Genomic DNA, 23,283 nt, shown 5'->3' with positions numbered 1-23,283 from the left:
AAGGGATCAAGATCACGGACCGAGTTCAGATTCAGACCGGCAGATGTCTCACGCGTCAGCCCGAGATATAGAGCCGCATAAGCGACGGCATTGACAATAATTAATATACAGCGCCGCCGCCGTGTGTCTGGAGCATTAGCACAGCATCATCACGATCACACTGGAGGCAGCAAGTGAGACGGGCATCCAGCCTCCCTACGGCAGTTTCGGCCTGCATCTTTCGGCCGTGGGAGTGGCCGGCGCCAGCTGTGACCTCGTGACCGCCGACCCAGGGCCCAGGGCCGCGTTCAGGCCCGACGGCGTCCCAGCATCGTTCGCCCAGGTGAGTGTGAGTCAGGGCACGGGCAGGGAGAGAGAGCGGAGTGGTGAGTCAGCGGGGGCGCCACTCGGACGGCAGCTCTGACTCAGACACCCACGGGGGAGCAGCCAGTCCGATCCAAGTGTGGGACGCGAGAACAGCGTGGGACGCCGGGACACTAAGCTCGCGCCGACCGGAAATCCGGACAGATAATATTCCGCACGCCGCCGAGGTTCGTTTTGCAATTTTTCTCGAATGAGGTTTTTATTTTATAAAATTCAAATATTTTCTCGGGAAACTGGACTTATGATAATGGCACAGCTGGTTTTGCGAATTGTTTATATCAGGAAAAGCTGAGCCAATGAAGTTCAGAATTAAGATTGAATAATATCGCGTTAACCGTTGAGAGATTTATATTCCGATTATCAATTTTTGTGGAATGCTTTAGTTTTCCGTTACCTTGGCGTGACTGAACTTGTTAGGAAGGGGGTAATTATGCAACTCTTATCGCCTTGTCACTTTGGAATAATTAATTCGTTTTGAAATCACGCATTACGTGTATTTCAGCCTTTGATCGGCCGCGGGACCTTTTGTTATCATGGAGGGTGGTTATTATATATCCTTTTGTCTTTAGTTTTTATGATTTTCTTTGCTTGGAAGTTGCTTAATTTGTTGTTACGGGGATCTGCGGTGGAGAATTTCCTGCCGATATCAAATCTGATAATTTAAACTCGCTTTTGTAGTTGCTCTCCCTTCTACAAAATTTTTAATCTTTAAACAATATTTTACATTTTTTGTTTTGTTGCTTGGGCTATATAATAAATATAAAACTCTAGTTGATCTCGTTTGATCCGAGTAATTTCGTTTTTTTTTTAAATTTTATTGGTCCCAGATAATACTGTTTCACAAACGAGTTTACATTATTTTTGTGTTATCCTTTATTCTTAGTATATATGTAATTTGAACACAATACAATAACTCCATATCTTTAACAATTCACATGCCAATAACAATTCACACTCACAATAATTATTTCTCCAATTGGAAATTTAAAGAATAAATTATCCACGTATCACGATTACATAATCTGTGTTTGCTCTTCGGTGAAAAGGATGACACCGCCAATGAGTTCCGAAAAAATTACCCACTCACCCAAACTCTTTTGTTTTGACGTCGACGGCGGATTTTTAATGAATGGCTTGTCTCATTTATTACATTGCTTCCTCTGATCAAAACTATAAATATTCATTCGAAAACAAGTGGCACGGGTCTCTTAATCACCCCAGCATCTCGAGAATATGTATGAATGTGGTCAGTTCGCCGCCGGAAATCAATAAACCCTCGGCAGACGTGGTTCGTTTCTAGGCTATCGACTCCCAAGTCACGTTCCAGTCATTGTCTCGGCGCGAGTCCACGCGTCCGGCGAGCAACATCCGTTTTCGAAAATTTCGGCCCTTCCGTCGCCAAACTTAGCTGCTCGAAAGTGCTGTCGACGCCTACTTATATGTTAGATTAATTAAAAGTACAGCTCGCCACCCTTGCCTTGCTAGGACAATGTCACTGTCGGAGCGGTTGGGAAAGCAGTTCGTTCACTCGACCGGCGCCGAAAGGAGAAATCTGAGCTTTTCGCGGGATACGCGCATTTTTCAACCTCCACTCGGGAAAAAATGGTGGTGCACGTGCGCCGCGATTCCGAGATGCCTTTTGTCTTGGGGTTTTGGGTTTCCTGCTCACTTTGTTGCACATCGATGCACTCTGCTCGCTGCAACTGAAAACGACGGGTTGTAACGAATTCTAGCTGCTATGCGGAAAACAAAAGTTCACGTCATTTTCAATGAATTTCTTTGATACGTTATCACTTGAATGCCTTCAATTAATTAACTGTCATACTGCCATAACAGATAAGAATGCTACAAACTCTGGTGCCTCAAAGTTAAAAATGAAACTTCTAGAGTTGCAATAATCCACAAGCTCGAAGAAAGTTAAAAAAAATCATCATGAATTATCTTTTTTGTTGATTGATCCATTGTTTATGTTAACGTCATACATCATTTCATGAGAGAGGGATTATAAATTGTTCAAAGACAGAAAAACTTAAAAAAATCGAGTTGAAATCAAAGGAAATGCAAATATTTCAATATTTAACACTCTAAATAAGAAATGACTATATTTTTGGGGAGTCTAAACTTTATGATGAATGTTAAAACCTGTATTGAAGGTGACTGTGTGGAAAATGCAACCCTGTTGAATAATACAGACTGATTTTTCGATGGAATGGTATTTCCAAGCGAGGTAAAAATTAATCAATAATTAGGTACCGTCCAAAGCTTTTGTACTACAGATCACTTATCTAAAAACTGCAATTTCCCGCAAGCTTGAGAAATAAAATATTTTTTTCCAAATCATGGACATTACAAAACATAAACAATGAAAATCAAGAAGCTGCGTAAAGGGTGCAATTTTACAAGTTGAGGCGTTGCGAAATTTCTTGCAAGTCTAAAGAATTTATAAAAAACTAGATTAAGTTTTATAAGAGTTGTGAAAATGTGAAACAGGGCCTCATCTTGGGAAATAGGATTTAAAAAAATCAAGTAAATGGTTCCACTAACTGTGATATTCTTTAGCTCCTTTAGCAACAATTCAACTACCTTTGTTCACTGTCAGCAGTCACTATATTTCGAAAAATCACTAGAAAAAATACACCTTTGGTTCTCATTCTTAGAAATAATTGATCTCTTGTAAAGGTATTGTTATCAGTCTCCCAATCTAAATGAATATTTCCACAATTTTCACAATTTCATTTCAACATTAAATAGTTATTGCCTTGCCAAACCAAAGAAAAAAAAATCCGGCACAAATAAATCTGATTTTGTGCTGCATATTAATATTTTTTACAATTATATCATGCTTGAGGCAAGAACTAATTTTGCCTCTCTCTTCGCCTCCTCTCACTTCCATGAGCCTCGAGCGAGTCTGGCTCTGGCTCCGTTTGTTGCGAAGAACGGCGCGACGCCGTGTTTTTTCGCATTCGCTGCGGCAGCCCTTAATGCAGTGCACAGCACAGCACAGTCATGATTTATCGGTATCGTGTCGAGACCTTGCTGGGTGCAGCCGACGTCGCTGCTGTGCAGCAGCAAAATGAGCCATCTGTGTTGCAGTTTGCAACGGAACTGAACGAGAGACCCAATGACTGAGAGCGGCGAGCTCATATTCTTGATCAATAACACTCACGGACTGTATGTTCATTCGCATTCGCGCCTCGTGCTCCACTCAGCGTATTGCCTAGCTCGCTGATCAATATCAGCAGCTTCAATTAATTGCATCAGGTCGGCTCTATGCTCATGCTAATTACGCGCGGGTGAGCATATTTATTCCACAACGGAATTGTGTCGCAAACGTTCATCCTAACTTGGTTAAAACATCGTCTTCTTTTGAAGGAGGTGCGCTGACAGTGAGTAATTCCTTGAATCAGAAATTAAGTCATTTTTCTTTGTAAAGAAAGACATCATCATACTAAATCAGTGCCTCATTAAAAAACAAATATCTGGCTTTGAAACTCAACATTTTGTTTATCAGCCCGAGAAAAATCTAATGGTATGTCTTGTGCTCTTCTCTGAATTTGTGAAACAATGTTAACTACACTCTAGGGGGGTCAGTAAGTTTTATAATCTTTCAATACTTAGGCATACTAGATAAATTCGTGTGGGACTGTCACAGTTGGTATGCTTTTATCTTAATGACTTACACGCTGTAGAATCAGCCGCACAATTTTGGCGCAGCGGCTGGCGTGGCTGACAAACGTTTAGATGAGAAGTTTTATAGTACTTCACTTACATTCTGCAGAAGAGCCAGATACCATTTTGTCCCAGCACTTCTATTCATTTATTTTTTTTTTTTTTGCTTTTTGACCGGTGGCTGGCGGGAGAACACGTGCCCAAAAATTAGCTGGCTGGCGCAGGAACAGGCTGGAATTATATTACGAAACAACAAAAAACATTTCTCATTGCGACAATAAGTGGAAAAAAATAGATTAGGTGTCGAAATGAACTCAAGAAGAGTTCTTTTGCTTACGCTTATCGCTCACGCTGAGATAATTGGCTTCACTTAAACTTATACGATCAAGCAGCCTTCATTATTGTTGGGAGCAATCTCGTATCATCCACTGCGTGGACCGAGGCATAAAAACGCCTTCCTGCCTGCCGGCTGCCTCAAACCCTTGGTGCGCACCCCTGTCATCGCGACAATTCGCATCACACAAAAGCGCGCCTTGTAAAGCAATAAAAGCGGGAAAGCCCGTTTCGGCGCCAACCCAAACTCTTTATCTGGCCATTTATTATTTCGGCCAGCCTCCCCCTCGCTTTCTGCCAGCCGCCAAGAATAATTTTTGCACCACAACGCGGGCTCATTCAACTCACCGGCCGACGCTGACTGAGTGCTCTGGTGCAAACAAAAAAGATTATACAAATAAAACGCGCGCGCGGCTCCCCCTTCAATCTGCATTATCCATTCATTCGGCGTGCAAAATGCCTAGCAACAGAACGACTCGCAATATTATCTGACCAAAAGAAGGGTCGCCATTTCGAATCTGCTTGCAAAATGGATAGTCGTTGTCTAGTTGGCTGTTCTTATGGATTGTCAAAATGAAAGAACACTTGCATGTTGAATAAAAATATAACGGGCCTATTCTAGCCAATAAAAATTAGAAGTTCGTACAAAAAATTGGTTTATTTCACAATTTCATTTGAACATTTTTCAAATGCCGAGTATATATGTATTTTCTATTTTTGTTGACTATGAATTCCTTTTTCACGACAATTAAACAAATGATCGACTCATTATTGATACCTTTATAAGTAAGGATGATAACACAGGATACAACAATCGACTGGGATCCTAGCTTTGCTATTGTTCACAAATGGCGAATATCTAGGATTCAAGTCGATAATTGAATCCTTTGTCTACCATTACTAATGTATTTATAAGTGAGTGGGTTGAAACGGATTTTCCTTGTTGAAAAGCTGTCAATAATATGTAATCAAAACTACTTAGATGAATAATGAAACAACATTTTGAAAAGCGATTTCCTTCCTCAAATTCTTTCCTTAGAGCGTGCATTTTATTTATTAAATTTTCGCCCAATCCAAACCTATTTGAATATTAACATTTTTTACATTAGATTTAATAAATCGGCTAAAACAATTAGCTTTTCTTGCGTGTCAGATAATTTTGCGAAATGGGTGGGTTCTCCTTGGGACGGTGGCGGGGGCGGCGGACGCTTGCTTGGACAGCAGGCTCTGTTTGCATTTGTCAGCATGTGTGTGCGCGCGCGAGAGTTGTCTGCTGACAAAAACAAGCGCCGGAAGTCAGATTGCTTTGCTCTCCGCCTTCGCACGCATCTTCTCTCTTTTCTCTCTGCGTGCTGCTCTTCATGAATCTAAATATGGTTGCAGAGCCGAAAGATGGCCGGCGTGTCGCCCTCTGACGACCCGGAGCGGCTGCTCGACGAGTGGCTCGGACAGCTGGACAACCTAGCCGAGGTAAGTGCACGGTTTTCTAATTAAAAATAACACTCGGGGATTTGATTAATTTGAAAAGCTCTTTGAACTGCCCATTTCGGCCAATTATTTCGAGGCTTTGCTGGGCTGTGTGATGGTTCAAAGTTATTTAGCTGAGCAGGAGTTGAAAAAGATGCCGGTTTGTGTTTGGCATGCGGTCAGAAAAACTCAAAAGCTTTGCTCCGACCCAGAGCCCCATTCCTCGCCTTTTTCACGAGTAGGAAAAGTGCCCTTAATTGCGTCCACAGAACTCGTTTGAAGTGCGACGTGGAGGGCGAACAAAGCCAGACGAGCGTAAATACAAACAGGGCAAACAATGGGCGCCAGACAAAGCGAGAAATGGAGAAGGCGCGCACAAGAAGTGCGGAAGGATCAATTTGGAATCAGGTTTTTCCTGCTCGGCTCCACGACCGACGCCGGGCGTGGGCGCCCAAAATAAAATAGACGCGCGCGTGCAGTGTAAAAAGTACGATGACGACGGGCTGATATAGGGGAGGGTGACAAACTAACAGATGCAGCCGCAGCCACACGCTCGTACTCATAGACGAGATTTTAGAGAAAAGTCACCAGCCTGCTCATTATCGCCGCGGAGACAGACTCAATTGTGAGGCCGCCTAGGCGAGGCATATCTATTGTTGTCACGCCGTTGCTCCGTGTTTCCAGCTTTTAGTTAATGCACCAACTGACAACTTAAGACGTGCGTAGCAAGTAAACTTAGCTGGCTAATGAACTCACAAGGCTGAATGTCTATAAAATCACTATTTTGTAAGATTGCCGGCGCTCACTGCTTCACAAGAATGAAATATTTGTTTCTTAACAATTTTCAAACTTCTTTTAGAGTTGCTGGAGGCGCAAGTTTTTCATTTTTTGTATTACCTTGGTTTTTAATTAAAATAAAAAAATGTATGTTTCTCATTAAAATACTTCAACAAATCTTTAGCTCTTTAACCTTGAATAATACGGTAAAACTGCAGACTATAGAAAGTGTTCTCCTAGATAAACACTTCAATGTACGAAAATCACTAAAAAATATTGATTTCCAGCAATTGCCGCGCAAGACTCAATATAAACATACAGTGTAAAAATTAATTATCAGTAAAAGAATCGAAAGAGAAGAAACACTAACCTTCACTTCTTAGGTCAACCTTTTTAAATGAGGTTCACAATTATCATCAACATTGCAAAAATTATTGCTAATTGTAAGTACTGGGATTTTTACTGTTCGATAATTATATACTTTAGTAGCCAGCCTCAAATTAAAACTGGTTCAAATTATCTGATTTAAATTTCATCACTCTCTGTTTGAATACCATAATTTATAATAGCTGGCACATCTTCTTTCCCCAAAACCTACTTATCAGGTCTGGGTTTCCTCACGCTCAAAACCAAACTCATACAGCTCATAATTTAGCACCACCAAGCGGATACTGGAGCCTGTCAGACACCTAATTTCAAAGTACACAATCTTTTGTTTGAATGAGCTCGTTGGCAAGCAGGGAAAAGGAAGCGCAATATTCAAGGGGGTCTCCGTGGCCTCTTGATATTTGTGCTCACGCGACAGACCAGCCATACACATCAACTGATAAAAGTTTTTTCTCAGTCTGCGGGAGGCTGAAAGCATAATTTGGTCCGTTTGCACTTGCTGCCGCGCTGGTGTCTCGTATTTTATGGGCTTGAGGGCGAGATTTTATCTGGTTTCGTCATCGATGCTGTTTATGTACACACAGGCGACTGTACCAAGCGCATAATATACATGTACTGCGCTGCGCTGCTATGTTTATGTACTCGGAATTCGGTCGGCCAATTTATTTCGCGCAGAGCCAACTGCAATAAAATTTTATTTGCGCTCGTAGCTAGTGGAGCAGGAGAGATTTTCCTTTTTGTTCATAAGGACTCTCGATTTCAAAAGTTGATGAAGTGCTCGCTTGCCTCTTGAGATGATTGATATATTGGTACTTAGCTGCCGCTATTGCATTTGAATTCGGTTCGACAGTGGTTTTTTATTATTGTAGTTCATTTAGTTTTGAAATACTCGCCAAGCTGAGTTACTTGGAAAATTTATGAGACGAGCTTGAAACGAGGAGGTCCCCAATAAACGCTTCAATCAATTTCCCAGCCTTTGAATTTGTGATCAAATCTTTACTAAGCAAGTAAAACAGACAGCGCGTCTCAAAATATCAACAATATGATGGAGCAGAAACTTTCCTCGCCGAACGATTCTTACGCTGCACTGAACACACGTCGATTTTGAGTGGCACTTGACCGCTCGCTGTTGAGCCAACGTGTATTATTTAATTACGCACCCGCGGGTGAAATTCTCCTGTTTGCGGGTTCGATGACAAACGCCGACCGCATGTACCGGAGGATTAGAAATAAACAGTCAGACCGCAGGTTTTTCATTTCATCCGATACTTCTCCAAATCTCACTGACTCAGCCATTCTGCGGCGGTTTTTCCGCCTTGTAATCATGCAACGGTGCGCGTTACTCACCTCTAAAAGGATGTGCTTTGTGGATTTTGTGCTGCGGATGGAAAGCCAGCTATATAGCTGTCCCTCTAATCCAGCCCGAGTGCAAATATGCGTGCGGTTGGTTGGCCGCCGCATGCATACATCGGTTGACATTGACACAACAATGAAAGTTGGCTGATGTCACGCGCTGCGAAAACATTTGTTCTGGAGGCAGTTCCCGCACTTTTCACTTCTGCTCCAAACCAGTGGCCCCACTGATTCATTCTTTGAGATGGTGACAGGCGAATAATTGGACGACGCCAGAGACTTGGGAAATGAAAACATTGTTTTGATGGAATTTAAATCCGCATTGACTCATCAAAATAATCGAGTTCAGTATTAGTTTTTATACAATAATTTCGATTATGAAATCGCTAGTCTAGTGAAAAAACAAACTCCAAGAGGTGTAGCTATTTAATCCTGAGGTTTAGGAGAAAAATAATTTAAACAAGATGTGGTATAATCTACAGATATAAAAAGGATATTAAAAAATAATCAAATTACTTTTTAGTCGACCAGGATAGTAAAAACTAGATAAAAAATGTATTCCATTGCAGGAAACAAAATCTACCACAATTTCCGTGTAATGTTTTCTCTCTTGTGCAGTTGTAAACAAGATTTTGCAATGTTTATGCAATATATGATTTATTCACACTGTGCGCTTAGTAAGAAAAGCGCTTCGGATTCTCCCAATTCCCTTAAGCAATGTCGCAGTGTAGTAATTTTAACTCCCAAAACGGGCCAAGCTTTCTCCTGTATAAATAGCTATATGCGATACAAACCACAGATGCGACAATTTAAGCCACGCGCTCTTTATGAACGCTCAATGCGACATTGTAACGTTGAAAGATGATTTATCGCTGCGCCACACTGATGCTCATCTCGAATTCGAGCCTTTTTCCCTTCCAACTGGTCATTTTTCGCTGCTGCTGGCAACAAACAAGTTAATTAATGTCAGATGTCCTTCTTCCTCAATGAGAAGACCGCTACAAGGAACAAATGGTTGACAACGAGTCCTCCCTACGAGGTTCAAGGCCCTTTGATCGTCTGTTTGGGCGTAGTATGTATGCGTTATTAATCATATCAGTGACTTCAATCTTCCCATGCGCGGCAGCGCGCAAAAAATTCACACAGTAGCGAGCGGCGTAGGCATTTTACTCGCTTTGCTTTTTATCGGCATAATCAATGCTCGTCGGAACTTACTCGCAGTTTAGTTAGTATTATACTATCCGTTCCTAATGAGAAGGGAATTTAAACTATATATATTTAGAGTAATTTGATAAGCCTTTTTAGTTTTTCCATCTGTTCCGTGTCCGGATTATAAAAGTAATTTAATTTAGCTTTTGCTAAAATAAATTATCTTTTTAAAGGATATAATTAACATTAAATCTTTTTTCCATACAAAAGAATGAACTTTTGATTGAAGCATGAGTTTTTTGCCCACTTAATATACCTTCACCTTATATAAAAACTCCAACTCGGTTTTCTAAAATATAAAAAAATTGTTCGTCATTGTTCAGCTTGTATGTTCATTAAATATATAAAAAAACTAATTAATGCCAATTTGCAATGTCAATAAAAACTCAGACGATTTGATCTTTATAAGCAGAACTGCACACTGACGAGAAAGCTGTGCTCACTGCTCAGGGTACAAATATATTTTTTACTCCAGACTTTACTGCACTCTTGGCACTTTGCTGCGCTTGTTAGTTTTCCACTGAACGCATTGTTTATTCTTTTGCATCAATGGCCGCGACATTTTTACCCTGAACCCTGATTGGTCACGTATAAAATAAGACTAATTCTTCCTCTATATAGCGCTTGTGGTCATGCTTCTGTACATTCCATCGCAAAGCAATAAAAACATTTCCCAATTTTTGGCTCATTGTGCTCTAACCATTGCAAATAATTCCAAATCCCTGGGCAGGCAACTCCTGCTGGGTGGTCTCTTGTTTCTTCTTTTAGAAATTGTCTTTAATCAGTATTGCATACATATGGTCGATATCGTTTGTTCATTTTCTATTCAAATAACATGGTTCTTTCTGCATGAACCTGCGATCTGATCCAATCTGATCTCCCAAATGAAGGTTTGGGTGGTCTTTTTCAATCAAATTCGACATTCTCACCCATTGGGAATATTTGGTAATATCACTGCGCCAGTTTTGAAATTCAGCTAATATAGTGTTCCAATCTATGAATCGATCTCCTGGAATAATCGTAAAATTCTGCTTGGCATCTATATATAATTTACGATTAGAACGATGCACGCAAATCATTATTATTGTTTATTCTCATCCATGTCAAGTACATTGTGGATTGTGGTACTATATATGTAGTAAAAAATAAATGATATAGTTTAAGAAAACTTACCATTTTCTCTGCACGCAACGAAAATTAAATTACAGAGCACAAACCAAACATAATCCGCAAGAATCCCGTAAAATGCTGACAAAAACTTTCCACCCAGAGGCTTTGTGGCCCCATATGCAAATCTGACAATTCAATTGCGGCGCCACCTAGTTAGAATAATTTCGTAATCCCGCGAGATGAGCAGAGATAATAAAGCGAGGGAGCGCGCACGTTAAAGACCCCCTTTTAATATATGCCGACGACATGTGCGTGCATATCGATTTAGCACTCGCTCGCTACTTAATATAAACATCATGGCCATAATAAATAATGTAGGTTGAGCACCACTGAGCGTGCAAATCGTCTCCTTTGTCGTGCGGCCGCCGGAACATTTCGTGCAAAAAATTGTGCGCACTTTGAGAAATGGCCGCGTGCAGAGGTCAAGTTGACGGCACATTGGCCGTGAAAAGCGCTTCTCACTTTGCACCTGGCAATTTAATCAAAATAAGAAACGGAGGCAGATGGTCGCCGGGCGGAGGGACGAGCAGAGGGAGGATGGAAGGATTTTCTTACTCGCGGGCCATCACCTGGCGCGTGTCTCGCGTACGTGCTCCGCTCTCTCTCTCTTCTTTAATATACAGACGAGAAGAACGGCAAACAAAAACACCGAGGGCAGAGTACTATTTCACTTGGGACGAGCAGATTGAACTGACATCCGCCCTTTCCTTCTTGGATATAAATAGGTGGAGCGTGAAGGGCACCAATCGTCCCTAAAGCATACATCTTCAGTGAAAGTTTAACATTTTAAAACCCATTTAATGAGGCTCACATTAATATTTATCAACGACAAATTTTTGTATTCCAATTTTCCCGTTCGCGCGGGAGTTTCTGGAATTTTGCCTTGACCAATTAAGAATTAAAACAGTTTTAAAATATTTTTAATTGTATCTAACTAATTTTTGCATCTGCTGCTTTAGCAGCTTTGATTTAAGAAAATCTTTTTCCCCAAGATAATTTTTGTCACCGTTTTATGTATAAAATAATCAATTCTGGTTGGCGTCAACCTCGCAAGGTGCGTGGATAATTTATCCAGCGCACGCACTTACAACTCGTCCATCTGCCTTTACAAAAAATCTGGCAAAACTGGATCGAAGAGGCAGATTGGCAAATCTGAAGGTCACACTATCATTATTACTCACTTAGCAATTAGCTTGGCCCTAGGCGTTGCCTCATCGCGAAAATAGGGCCGTGAATGCTAGTGCCCTGTTTGGCCTTCAATTATCGATGTTTTATGCATATTAACGGTGGATTGCTCGAGAAGGATTTTTATAAAGTATTACAATGTAAAAATAATGTAATTTATTTAGGAATTGATTTATAAATTTTATTCTAACAAAGGCCAAATAAATTTGAACGATCTTCGCGTGTCGTTTTTTATTGAAACAACGGCGAGCCCAGATAAATTTCACTGAGGCCTGAAAAATAGTTGCAATGTGCACTATTTATCACGTCCCTGAGCGAGGTCCTACAAGTTGTGTGCTAATTTTGATGTACACTCGTGCGGATGCTGCTTTTTTTGGCTGTACACATGCGAGTGGTCCACGGGCAGGTGTTGGACGCGCTGCGCACGTGACCCCTTACGAGCACGACGGACGGGCAGGTGGTCCGTGCATCTCGCCGGGCCAAGTGGGGGCGCAAAAAGACCAGGTGCGCCCTGTTCGGCGTCAGTCTCGCCCGAGACGCAATCACGGGAAGATGTTCCTCTCGTGCGTGAGCTGCCGAAAACGCCGCAACAGGCCGGCTCTCCCTGAGCAGGACCCGGACCCTGTTGAGGCGGATGTCTTCTTCAGCAACCCTGGCGCCCTCGCAGCCCTGCCGCTGCCAGGGTACATATCGTTCACGCAGGTAAAAGCCGCGTTTTATTTCGGATTCTAGGCTGAAGTGTGGAAATACTACTTCTATTTTGGCTGGTTGTTTTCAAATTGGAAAATTGTCGATAGGAAAACCGATAGCTAACCATAAACTTGACATAATCGGAATTGACAGAAATTTATTGTTGTTATTCCTTGCCTGACTGCTTGTCCACACACCAATGCCAAAAGCGATTGAAATTTTGATTTGGCTGTCATTTATTTTCTTCCGTAAACTGACTGGATTGATGAAACCTTTGGTTTTATTGGTTAATTATTTTTTCATTCGCTTATTCAGATCTGAGCAGCAAGTGAGTAGCAATGTTGCGTGCTTTTTAACCTTCAAGCGGATGATTGCATTGGCAGTCAAATTCCAAACTACATTGTTCTTACTCGCTCTCAGCGTGAGCAAGACTGGCAAAATCGCAAAAATAACTCGAATTTTTCCTCCACACTTCATAATACGGGCGAGCTTATCGGCTTGGTTTGAAAATTTTAAGATGCAATTATCAAGTTTTTTGTACACGGTGTCTTTGTTTTGAAATTTGAAGCGGGAATATTTCTCCCATGGGAAAAGAAAGCTACCACCGACCGACCTCTCCACCAAACTCAAACAATACAATAAAAACTATGCTTGGGACTTGTGAAGCATAAAAAATTTTGCTTGCCAGAGGCCATAAATCGCACCCATAAAACATTCAAAAACCATTTAGCGTGGAAAAGCCGGAAAACGCTCTTGAGCTGCTCACATGTTGCTGGCTGCACAAATAAAGGGCAGCAACAATAGCTTTGCCTGATTCATTATTCACGCCTCTTGCCGGGAACCGCCAAGTTTATTATGAACTGTACATTTCCACGTGAGCCCCCTTCTGCTCACACTCCGACCAGAAAAAAATCTTTGCTGCTGCTTTTGGGCGCTCGCGTGTGCCGAATTCTAAAGAAAAATTAACTTGCCTGCGTATAATAAGAGGAACACGGGATTTGAAGAGTGAACACGTGCGGTGCGGCTTGCGATGGCGAGACACAGAAGACCATAAAATCTGGACGTCGACGTTGCTTTTATTGGGGTGAGTTTCCTTCCTGGCATTGTCTGCCAAGCTCAACAGCCCCACGAGCGCCGCTCCGTCTTTGTATCTATATTTTTTTACTCTCCAAAGCGGCGTTTACAAATTTATTGAGCAGCATCAGGCGAGCCCTAAATAAATGTCGGTTGTATGCGGCATGTGTGCGAAAAATCTGCTATTTTATCCGAGCTCTCGCACTTGGGCACACTAGTGTTGTTTTTGCTGCGACGTAGCAATAAAAACGCGGTTTCGTCTCCGGTTTTACGGCCGAAAATTCCGCGTTTGCAGCAGATTTGGCTCGCCGTTTGGACCCTAATTAAAGTGAATGGACGGACCAGAAGTGCTTAATGGGCACTTTTCTCGTTGCGCGGCGGAAATTAAAACGCGGAGATGAGGAACTGCTAATGTCATTCGCGACAATAGTAATGAGTTTCTTTGTTACAACCGAATTAAAAAAGGCGCACTAGGCTCGGCGTGCTCAGCAAGAAACAAACGACGTTGCCTCTTTTGAAGTGCAACGAAGAATAAACTTAAGAGGGTAAACACACTCTCCAAATGTAATTTATACAACAAAAATTCCGCCACACTCTTTTGATGTTTGTTTCTTCTTTATATTACATTACCTTAACTTTCAAGTGGAAATCAGAAATCAGAAAATGTTGTACAGTACACGCTATGTAGGGATGTTTTTTTCTCAAATGCCAAAAGAGAAATTAATGTTCCACTCGAATTCAAAGCCCTAGTTTCATAACTGTAAAATATAGCTGTCAGCTTGAGCCAAATCGATCAAAATACCTAACGATTCCATTGTGCGGCCGAAATTTCACACAATCCAATGGATACAATTTTATCAACTCCTTTTACGGCAGCCTAACAATGGAGGTAGCACTTTAATGGGCTCGAACGAAAGATTTCGGCGGCTACAACGGAAGGAGGCCTCAATCTCCATTTTTGTCCTCTACTCCGTTACGCAGCAAAGTAAGTGCACAGAAGAGAAAACTTTTAACGTGCCTATGCTAGAAATGAAGAGAAGAGAGCTCCGTTTCGTTACAAAATTTCCAGTCTCATTGTCAGTCGAGAGCTGGAAATTGCACAATTCGCCCTCATCCACTGCTCATTGACATTTAGCCAGCCAAGCCCACAAAATCGACTAGGATCTGCTACTATCTGCCTTTTGTATGCGAGCGCAGAGGCAGCAGGGGAAGGGTGCAATCCCTTGCTTTTGGTGTATGTATCAGAATGTGTCTCAAATTGATTTCCGAGAGAGAGAAAGAGAAGATAAAAGCGGCGGGGGTGCAATTTGGCGAGGGCGGAGGGGATGGAACGGATGGATGAGCCAGCCGGCCGCCTGAGCATGAGTCATCGCGTGTTTTCCAGCAGCCACCCGAAATGTGCATTTATATATGTACCCCTGATATTTTATATGGCGGAACGAGTTGTTTATCCAGCAGTGGCTTGCGGAATGGTGTGGAAGCGCGACAGTCCGTCTGATTGCGACCGGTCTGACTGGCAAACAGAGGTGATCAATCACGCCGGGAAATTATTTTCTTTTATTACAAGCAAGCAAGATCGGTGCTCACAGTGTTTGCATTAATCTTGACTGGATGCCTAGGATACACATAATACTATTTGTTTTGCTGACTGAGTGAGTACGCTCTCCATGGGGGAGGAACTGCTTATGACTCATGTTTTGCTCCGCGCTGGAATAAATTGATTTTTTTTCTTATTAATATGCTACAATTTTTGTTGCGCACGACGGTGATTCAAATTCTAAAACGAAACTCACTAGAAAAATGTGCGCCTTTAATTTTGCATTTTTGGAGACATCCTTCTCGGAAGCTATAATATTGTGTCACGAGGTTTGTGTTCAAAACGCTCACCAGATTTCAATCTTAACGACTTAGGCTAAAAATGACACTTTTGAAGGAAGTGGCACAAAAAGCAGCAGCCTCTGCGTTAAAAGTCCAAATCTCCGTCCTTAATGGTCGACTTCCTGCAGGCCTAAGACACGCCGATTTCAATTAGATAAAGCGTCCATCCTGTCCGCACGGTTCACAGCCGAATTGTACTATCTCAATTTCTCAAATACGCTTGCTAAGTGCGCGAAATAAATTCACGCTCGGCCGGGCAGAAACAGAATCGCGCCTTTTTGTGCGAATTGCCCTCGCAGATTTTCCACGCGAGGCAACGACTAGGGACAGGCTCAACAGACCGGGCTGGTGAGAAATGTAAATAGCCAATGGCGGTGGGAGTGGATGAAGAGTGCCAGGGCCGGCTGAAAACCGGCCTGGAAAGATAATATTTGAACATTGTGGAGCAAAATATATACTACATTTTGTGCGTCATAACTGCGATAGGTTATTTTGGCGCTTAAATTTCGCGAACTTTCTTTTAAAACCTAATTGACTCGACTCAATTATACTAAGCCATTGTCGAAGGCTATCTCAACACCAAATAGGTAATCCTTTCACTTTTTTTGCATTTTCTCGTTCACTTTGATTTCAGAATTGAATTGATTTTTTCTTGTTTCAAATATACTCTCAATTGAACGACACATTCAATTTGTGTCTCCGTGGAAGTATAAATACTATCTTGAATGTTGCTGCCGACCCAAGTTGAGATGGTCCTGGCGAGAAACATTATAAATACACGCAGAGATAAGGGCTTGAACGACGCAGAGTAGGAGGTTGGGCTGTTGCGGGCGTCTGCAGTCGTCGACACAAACCGGAGCATTGTGTGCAAATCACCCTACGAACTGAGTTGACTCTTTGTGCTGACTTGTTGTGGTCGGTCGGTTTCAGGGTTTGGACAACGTGACTGGCACCACGGTTGTGACCCGCAGGCGGACGGCCACCCCAGAGATCTCCGCCCCTAGGATAGACAGCTTTCGCTTCTCGATGGCCAACCTGGAAGGTGAGTTGAATTTTTTGGTCTAATTACAGATAAAAGAATGCCGCACCATATAAGGATTCTAGAAATGTAAATTGAAGCCTGTGATTATTTAAATTAAAACCTCTTCAACTGGAGTCTGGTTGGCGTGCGCGTCGGCTCATGCGGGCATTCTTTCTAATTTAATTTTTGGTGTCCGCGTGAATGACTGAAGGCTCGTTTGATAAGCCAGGCAATGGATAGAGCGGAATAAATTTTTCGCTCGTGCATCTTGAAGAGCTGTTAGTTTTTTTCTTTCTACATTTTGCGAGACCCTCGTCTTCATCAGCTCAAAAGAGAGTTCAATTTCGCAAAGCGGCTGTTCACTATCGATTTTCTGTCAGATTTTGATCAAAGCCTTTTCGCCCGCCTCTTGGTTCTCTTCCTGCTTGTTTGCATTTTGCATCAGAGCCCGCACGGCTAGCAAAAGAGGGGCCTGTGGCGAAATTCGATATTGCACCAGGCGCCAGCAGGCAACTTGACCTTTTGATCAGGCCTTTTAATTAACGGTCATTAACGTGCGTTACAGACTCTCAGGACTTGGACTTAGACGCCATTCTCGGCGAGCTGAGCGCCCTTGAGACAGAGTGCCAAGAAGCCATCAACACTCAGGCGGTGGATCTCTCCAAGAAAAAAGGTAAATTTTGGCTCATTATTCAAATGAAAGCAATTGATCAAACTTTTAAAATTTTGTCGTTTCAACTCCCAACGAACCCAGCTTATAATTTTCGCCTTATTTTGAAACACTAGTTTTCCACGTCGACTAATTATCACGCTTCTGCAGTTCCAGAAATAATCAAAACCGATCTGGGACACAGAAGGACGCCCTCCTTTTCAAGTAGCGAGGGAGGCAACCAACAAAGAGTCTCATTTCTCAGCGAAACCGAGAGCGAACACAGATCCAGCAGCAATGGTGAATATTAACGCTTTTGGCAAGCAAACGGCAATTTTCATTTTTCTCTCCCAACCAGGCACTCGCACTGACAGCCCAGACAATGATTCCGCCTTTTCGGACAATGTTTCTTTGCTTTCTGGCGAGAGCTCAGCCTCCAGTGGAGGCAGCGGTGGCAGAACTGACGCATCCTCCAAGTCAAGTGGACTCGGCTTTGGCTTCTCGCAGGTAAATTTTCACTTAATTAAAAAGAATTATTGATTTTTTACTCAGCCTGAGATTTTAGTTTAGCAGAAAATATTACGTGCTCTAAGTTTTTCCCCCAATATTTCCAGATGGATGAAGCGAGCCGTGAAAAGGCTGAGAAGATTAGGATAGCACTAGAGAAAATGCGAGAAGCGAATGTAAAGAAACTGTTTGTAAAAGCTTTTTCTGCTGATGAGTCAACCAAGTCACTTTTGGTTGATGAGAAAATGACCTGCGGACATGTGACCCAACTTTTGGCTGACAAGAACCACGTTACTATGGGTCCAAAGTGGGCTGTCATTGAGCACCTTCCAGAACTTCACATGGGTGAGTAAATTTTTATCACCAAAATTATTCCAGTGCGTTTTTCGTTATTTCTTCTGTCCTTTCTTTAAATCAGCAAGAAATTGATGAACTTGCTCTATTTGCAGAGAGGATATTTGAGGACCACGAGCTGTTAGTTGACAACCTTATGCTTTGGGCGCGAGACTCGAAGAATAAGCTGCTTTTCCTGAACCGCCCCGACAAGTACGCGTTTTTCACACGACCTGAGCCATTGCTGGTGCCTCACAACCCAGAGCCCTTAGACGACAAAAGCAGGGATGACCTTCTGGACGAATTTTTCAATAACTCGTGCGTGGCACCAATGGAGGGGCCGCTCTTTCTGAAGGAAAAGCGTGGCTGGCGCAAGCTGCACTTTGTTCTGCGCGCCTCAGGGCTGTACTTTGTCAAAGGCAGGCGGGACCTAGTCTGCCTGGCGCCCCTGGACTCGAACGAGGTGTACCAGGGTCTTGGCTGGAAGAAGCGGCACAAGGCTCCGACTGACTTCTGCTTTGCCCTGAAGCACCCACGTCTGCAGAAGGGCCACAAGTACGTCCAAATGCTGTGTGCCGAGTCTGCGGATGCTCTGAGCAAGTGGGTGATGGCGATCCGGCTGGCCAAGCATGGCAGGATTCTCCTGGACAACTACACAGCAGCACAATCCAGTCCAGAACCTGCAGTTGGAGCACAGATGGTTCCTATTGAGGTGAGTGAACCAAAAAACTTCACTGAACTAAAATTTTAACTCTGGTTTTTGAATTGTAATTAGTAGGCAAAGTACAATATGCAATTTTCAGCAGTTTTCATAAATTGATCTTAAAAATCATGGAATAAAAAATCAGCACTAGAAAAAGCACTAGAGGATTTAAATATATTGTCTAAAATATTTATGTTTTATGCTTTTAAAAATATTTTTATTAATAGTCCCCAATTTATCTATTGCATCTCTAATTAAAACATTTGAAATAACATTATTCCTTTTTCCAGAGACTTTCCTTCAGCTCTGCCTCTCCAATTGGCTCTCAGACGCTCGTGTCACCCATGGGCTCGCAACCAGGCTCGCCGAGGAAACAGCTGCGGCACTCAGGCTCGCATGACGAGCCCTTTGAGGCCGAGTTGCCGCCAATCAACACAATCAAGCGGAAGCCGCCGTCCCTGAAGCCGCAGTTGCCGCTCACCCCCACCACCAGGCAACTGTCTGAGGTGGTGCTGCCGCCTCCAGTCGTATCCACACCGCCAGAGCCGCTCCTGCCGCCGCCACCGGCGGAGGTGTTGTCAGATGATGATGAGTTTCCGCCCCCGCCGCCCCCGCTGGCGCCCTCTGATCTGGCGGCCAGCGTGCTCTCACTGGATGTGCCGCCCCCGCCTCCTCCGCCAAAGCCCTCTAGTCGCCGAATTTCGTTCCAGCCGCCCCCGCCGCCCAAGCGCAGCGAGAGCACCCGTCTCACCACGGCCTCCGTCAAGCCTGACTCGGCCGCCTTTCTCTCAGATCTGCAAAGGGTCGTCCGGAAAAAGTGGCAGGTGCATACCAACGTTTCATTTTGTCAGAAATGAGCCAGTATTCCAAAAAATCTCATTAATTTTGCATTTCTTTTGAACATTCAACCTGAAAAAAGTTTTATTACAGCCACAAAATAGCACTGTCAGAGAAATACAAAGCTGTTAAAAATGACTAAAACTTATCATTATTTGTACTTTAAAAGTTCTTCTTTGCTTACATATAAAATTAAGTGGAAAAACCAACAAATAAAATTTATGCATTCCTGCAGACAAAGCAAAAATTTTCTGCGACTTTACCTTTAAAAAGTCCAAAATAATTTTAAATAATAAATATGTTTGCGATTTTGCAGGTGGCCGAGAAGTGCAAGCGAGACTCCAGCGTGACGCCGCACGAGGTGCTTGGCTTCCGCGACCCGCCCGACTACCGCGAGACAAATGTGACCAACTGGTTGGCCGAGCACTATGGCTCTTTGTATGAGAACGTGCCTAGCCGGCAGAATGGCAAACGGCCGCCCCCGCCTCCAATGCGCAGCGACACCACACAGCTGAGCCAGCGGAGAGCAACAGACTTCTAACTAACGTCACAATTTTCTATCTCATTTTCGAAACAGGAATTTTGTAACTTGGTTTGGGATTTCACAGCAGGCAAGGGTGAGCTAAAATTAACAGCCGGAGCTGCAGTGATTTAACAATTTTTTACTCAACGGAAATGCCTTACATTGATTTTTTGTCTTTTGTAACGATGTCACGTTTTGATTGAAAACTGCATCTAATTGCTGTATAAATTAAGAAATTTTGGTCACCCTGCCAAGTGAGCGATTCCTTGTACGGCCATGTGGGAACATGTGAATTTTGTACATTTTGTAGACACAAACACTCGCACTGCTTGATGTTGTGCCTTTCAAGTCATTGATTGTAAAACTAAGTCTCATTTTGTGGACGAGTCTGATGTGCATTAATTATTTTAAGTCTCTTTTTCAATGAATGTTAATTGCCTTATTGTAAAAGTCTCAAAAGCGAGGTTTTTATAGCATTTTTTGGCTGGCCGTAAAGATGACAAGAGCCCACAAGAATCCCAGCAGTAAGTTAAATATTAGTACTCTTGATGGAAAAGTGCCATTGGTTTTTATTGTGTATACTGACGAGGTGGCAATTACTGGTTTTCAAACTTGATGTACGTACACGCCTTGATTTTTGACTAAAAGACTTTTTAAAACTGTTGTTAACCATGCTGTTGATTATTCCCAAGTTTGACAGCCATATTCGAGCGATGAAAACTTCTCACATGCTCTACAACCAACTCCCTGTCTTCCTGAGTTTATTTTTTGTATTTATTTATCTGATTTCTACACATGCACCACGATGCATTTAGACTACTCACATACCGCAGCATCTCGATATATATGAATTATTTCAACAAAATATGGCTGACTAAACCAAAAATGTATCTTGGGTGCTTCAAATAATAAATAAAACTGAATAAACGGAATATAATAAATAAACTGTATTTTCTTTCCAAATGATATAACACCAATCATTTTATCATTTATTTTTTTGTCTTGTCATTCATTTACCTCTCAAAACCTAGAGTCAAAATTTGATATCAATAACAAATTATTTATTTGGTTTTATATTAAATTTTAAAGTAGTTTGGAGCTTTCATATAACTTTTTCGTGATAAAAGATAAAGAATTTAGCTCTAGGAAAAAGCCTCAAACTAATGACTTTAATTTTTGTAAGAGTTTTGTCCTGTATGAAAGCAAGATAATCGTCCCATGCTCACGCAATCAAAGAATTTAACACCCTTGGCATCATTTTCCTTGGCAATAAGACCAGGAGAAATTATTCAAGGTGATTCAAACCGCACACTAGAAAATAATCTGCTTTGGCTGTTACCACATTTAGCTGCTATAAAAATTTATTCATCTTAGAATTTGTAGTTCCATATCATAGATATTTCCCTTACCCATCGTGGTAGCTGACCAGCTGATACATTTTACAGCTACATTTGAAAACAACAGCGAACCATGGTGCTGATTGTAAGCGATAAAATACTGAAGAAAAAAAATATTACAAAATTTGTTGAAAATTATGTCTTTATTTAAACTCATTTTAAAACTTTACTGCTCAGCCTAGGAGATCTAAATTTAAATTAAACGTAGCTAAAACTGAAGTTACTTTCAAACAAAAGTCTTTAAACATAGTAGTGTTATTGAGACGCATGAAAAATCTTAAGTTTCCGGCGATGTGTCGGGATGGGTGTTTCCATTAAAAGTGTTTCTCCAGGCAGCGATAACTAGTGGTCTACACTATGTCATTGTTTAACAATACTCATGTGAAAATGGTGCCAACAGGTTACAAAATGTACTTAAAAGCTAATCACAGGTATATTTAGAAAATAACAATTAAAATTACTCAATCTTTTTCGTAATTTTTAGCCCCACAAGACAGGGTGTTATGTATGTACATTTTGCACAGTGTAGGTCTAGCTCCTGAGGGCCTGGAGCCTGCTCTGCATTTCTTCCAGCTCATCAGGATCATCGACCAAGGCAGACGCCGCCTCCGGTTCAACCACAGCGGCGGGCAGCGTGTCCGTGACCATGGCAGGCACTTTCCCCAGTTGACCTTGGGTCACCTCCCACAGAACCTGAAAGTCAAGTTTATATTTAATTTCAATGTTGAAAAAATAAACAACCCTATCATAATTTTTCATATTCAGATTAAAAAATAATTTTGAATCTAAATTAAACAATGAGAGAGATTAATATGATACCAATCATTGACACTAAATAATTCCATTTTTCATACCTTATCAACCTCTTCCTGTGCTTCTTCTTCCAATTCTTCCTGGTCCTCCAGACCTTCAAAGGTCTCCTCCAGCATCTCCTCAATAATTCCCGCCTTCATCATTTCTCGGGACAACTCCCTCATGGTTGCTGCCACCTCAGGTACTCGCACAAGGTGTTGCATGGAAGTCATGACCTCTGTGCTCTTCTTTAATGCTCCTGCAACCCTGATGGTGGCTGAAATTTCACAACCGTGGCTTATTTACTGACACCTTAAAATTAAGTTTTATCCTCGCACCAAGTTGATTTTTCATCTGCATTTGTATGGAGTTCAGGTGCGCTTTAGATGAATAAATTTTGGCAATGGCTTTTCGGGCCCTGAGCACTTCTTTGGCCAATATCAGACACACGTCCTTGTCACCCTTCTTGGCAGCCTCCTTAAGCGACCTCTTCACCTTCTCCTCCTCTCTCTGGATGCCTCTGATCTGCCTATCCAGCTGGCTGGACTCCTTTCTGATTTTCCGACACCACTCATTCACCTGTGGGAGAGCCGCATTGGGCGGATCCGATGTTAATATCGAAATCTCTTCATACAACCACAAATGGAAATACCTGCTCTTTGGGGTCTTTTTCCGGTGTCTTTCCAAACAAGCCCATTTTGGGCAGTCCTGAAACGTTTCTAGACGCTGGAGTTGATTTAATCTGATAGGATTTTGAGTAAGCGCTACGTCTTACGTCAAAATATTTTTTACTGCAATGTTGTCTGTTTGTCTGTTATGTATTCACATATGGTGCAAGGAGGCTTAAAAAGGAGAGGATATTTTTCAACTTGGAACTTCAGCTAAAATATTGAATTTTTGCTATTTATCTCAAAAGGAAATTGAATCAAAAGCCGTAAAAATCATGATATCGCTGTTTTCAGACCA

The 23,283-nt window shown here is 42.1% G+C and overlaps 2 protein-coding genes across 5 annotated transcripts; one reads left to right on the top strand and one right to left on the bottom strand.

Annotated features, from left to right (window-relative positions):
- The first annotated feature begins 112 nt into the window (after window positions 1-112).
- Window positions 113-21,073, top strand: pico. Of its 4 annotated transcripts, none has more exons than XM_065495720.1 (10): window positions 113-322; window positions 5,749-5,835; window positions 16,486-16,597; window positions 17,142-17,249; window positions 17,397-17,525; window positions 17,584-17,732; window positions 17,840-18,077; window positions 18,182-18,777; window positions 19,059-19,592; window positions 19,922-21,073. In XM_065495720.1, exons 2-10 carry the CDS (start codon window positions 5,758-5,760, stop codon window positions 20,144-20,146), a joined length of 2,169 nt encoding a protein of 722 aa, XP_065351792.1. In that variant the 5' UTR covers window positions 113-322; window positions 5,749-5,757; the 3' UTR covers window positions 20,147-21,073. The 4 variants fall into 4 exon arrangements, with proteins under 4 accessions (XP_065351792.1, XP_065351793.1, XP_065351794.1 ...); XM_065495721.1 differs by lacking the exon at window positions 113-322 and adding an exon at window positions 376-530; XM_065495722.1 differs by lacking the exon at window positions 113-322 and adding an exon at window positions 3,548-3,749.
- Vps24 (vacuolar protein sorting 24) lies at window positions 21,058-23,152 on the bottom strand. Its single transcript, XM_065495725.1, has 4 exons — window positions 22,970-23,152; window positions 22,656-22,896; window positions 22,380-22,594; window positions 21,058-22,218 (listed from the first exon to the last, which is right to left on the bottom strand). The coding sequence occupies exons 1-4, from the start codon at window positions 23,012-23,014 to the stop codon at window positions 22,057-22,059; spliced, it is 663 nt and encodes a 220-aa protein (XP_065351797.1). The 5' UTR covers window positions 23,015-23,152; the 3' UTR covers window positions 21,058-22,056.
- Between the last annotated feature and the right edge of the window lie 131 nt (window positions 23,153-23,283).

The sequence above is a fragment of the Cloeon dipterum genome, chromosome X (assembly GCF_949628265.1).
Source record: "Cloeon dipterum chromosome X, ieCloDipt1.1, whole genome shotgun sequence".
Lineage (NCBI taxonomy): Eukaryota > Metazoa > Arthropoda > Insecta > Ephemeroptera > Baetidae > Cloeon > Cloeon dipterum.
This window is presented reverse-complemented; position numbering and strand designations above follow the sequence as displayed.